General features: G+C 59.9%; 1 protein-coding gene across 1 annotated transcript; it reads left to right on the top strand.

The window, feature by feature from the left end:
• Positions 1 to 1,359: 1,359 nt before the first annotated feature.
• On the top strand, positions 1,360 to 2,188 carry LOC104525651 (gap junction delta-2 protein-like; the record flags this gene model as incomplete). Its single annotated transcript, XM_029085169.1, has 1 exon — positions 1,360 to 2,188. A coding segment is annotated over one exon (829 nt), but the record flags the coding sequence as incomplete, so codon positions are not given.
• Positions 2,189 to 2,210: the final 22 nt, after the last annotated feature.

The following is a 2,210-nucleotide window of genomic DNA, read 5'->3' on the forward strand; positions in this document are numbered from 1 at the left end:
CAAACCTGTCCCCCATGTCACCCTAAACCTGTCACCCCAAACCTGTCCCTGTGTCACCCCAAACCTGTCCCCCACCCCAAGTATCCATGGGCACCCAGAGCCCCAAGATGGGTCAAGGTCAGGGGTGGTGGCACGTTGGGAGATGGGACCTGGGGGTCCAGGTGGGAGCTGGGGGTCTGGGTTTGGGTCAGGCCCAGGTGGGACCTGGAGGTCCAGGTTCAATCACGTGTCCAGGTTTGGGAAGATCTCAGGTGCCTGGGTAGGACCTGGGGGTCCAGGTCACACCCACGTGGCCTGGGTTGACCCACGTGTCCCAGTTTGACCCACATATTCAGGTGTCCACATAGGACACACCTGTCCAGATCCAACCTACCTGTCCAGGTCCAGGTAGGATTCAGGTCTCCAGGTCCAACCTACGTGTCTAGGTCCAGGTAGGACCCAACATGGCCTGGGTTGACCCACGTGTCCCAGTTTGACCCATATATTCACGTGTCCACATTGGACCTACCTGTCCAGGTAGAACCCATATGTCTGTGTCCAACTCACCTGTCTGGCTCCAGGTAGGACCCACATGTCCACATCCAACCCATGTGTCCAGGTCCAGGTGGGACCCAGGTCCAACTCACGTGTCCAGGTAGGACCCGTGTGTCCAGGTCTAACCCTCATATCCAGGTACAGGTAGGACCCAGGTCTCCAGGTCCAATCCAGGTCTCCAGGTCCAGGTAGGACCCGGGTCTCCAGGTTCAACCCACAGGTCTGGGTCCACCCCACATGTCCAGGTCCAGGTAGGACCCAGGTCTCCAGGTCCAATCCAGGTCTCCAGGTCCAGGTAGGACCCGGGTCTCCAGGTTCAACCCACAGGTCTGGGTCCACCCCACATGTCCAGGTCCAGGTAGGACCCAGGTCTCCAGGTCCAACCCAGGTCTCCAGGTCCAACCCACGTGTCCAGGTCCAGGTAGGACTGAGGTCTCCAGGTCCAACCCACATATCCAGGTCCAATCCAGGTCTCCAGGTCCAGGTAGGACCCGGGTCTCCAGGTTCAACCCACAGGTCTGGGTCCACCCCACATGTCCAGGTCCAGGTAGGACCCAGGTCTCCAGGTCCAACTCACATATCCAGGTCTAACCCAGGTCTCCAGGTCCAACCCACACATCCAGGTCCAGGTAGGACCCAGGTCTCCAGGTCCAACTCACATATCCAGGTCCAGGTAGGACCCATGTGTCCAGGTCCAACCCCTGTGTCCAGGTCCAACCCGGACCCAGGTCTCCAGGTCCAACCCACGTGTCCAGGTCCAGGTAGGACCCAGGTGTCCAGGTCCAGCTCGTCACATCTCCTTCCTCCCTCTCTCCCCTCTGGCAGGATCCTGCTGACGGTGGTGGTCATCTTCCGCATCCTGATCGTGGCCATCGTGGGCGAGACGGTCTACGAGGACGAGCAGACCATGTTCATGTGCAACACTCTCCAGCCTGGTTGCAACCAAGCGTGTTACGACAAAGCCTTCCCCATCTCCCACATCCGCTACTGGGTCTTCCAGATCATCCTGGTCTGCACCCCCAGCCTCTGCTTCATCACCTACTCGGTCCATCAGTCGGCCAAGCAACGCGAGCGCCGCTACTCCTTCCTCTACCCGCTCTTGGAACGCGACGCCAAGAAGACCAAGACCCTCAACGGGGTTCTGTCCCCCAGCCCCGATGGAGTCTGCAAGGAAGAACCCGATTGTTTGGAAGCCAAAGAACTTCCCGGGCCACCACCACGACCTCCTCGCAGCTCTAAAACCAAACGCCAAGAAGGTATCTCCCGTTTCTACGTCATCCAGGTGGTTTTCCGTAACGCCCTGGAGATCGGTTTCTTGGCCGGGCAATATTTCCTCTACGGCTTCAACGTCCCGGCCATTTTCGAAAATTTCGAGTGCGACCGTTACCCGTGTGTCAAAGAGGTGGAGTGTTACGTGTCACGTCCCACCGAGAAGACCGTCTTCTTGGTCTTCATGTTCGCCGTCAGCGGGGTCTGCGTCCTCCTCAACCTGGCCGAACTCAACCACCTGGGCTGGCGCAAGGTCAAAGCCGCCGTCCGGGGGGTCCAAGCGCGACGGAAATCGCTGGTGGAGGTCCGTAAAAAAGACCTGTCCCCCCCGACCCCCGCGCCAGCGCTCGGCCGGACGCAGTCCAGTGAGTCTGCTTACGTCTGAACCCCCCCCCCCGGGAGGGGGG

The sequence above is a fragment of the Antrostomus carolinensis genome, unplaced genomic scaffold, assembly GCF_000700745.2.
Source record: "Antrostomus carolinensis isolate BGI_N321 unplaced genomic scaffold, ASM70074v2 scaffold8345, whole genome shotgun sequence".
NCBI lineage: Eukaryota > Metazoa > Chordata > Aves > Caprimulgiformes > Caprimulgidae > Antrostomus > Antrostomus carolinensis.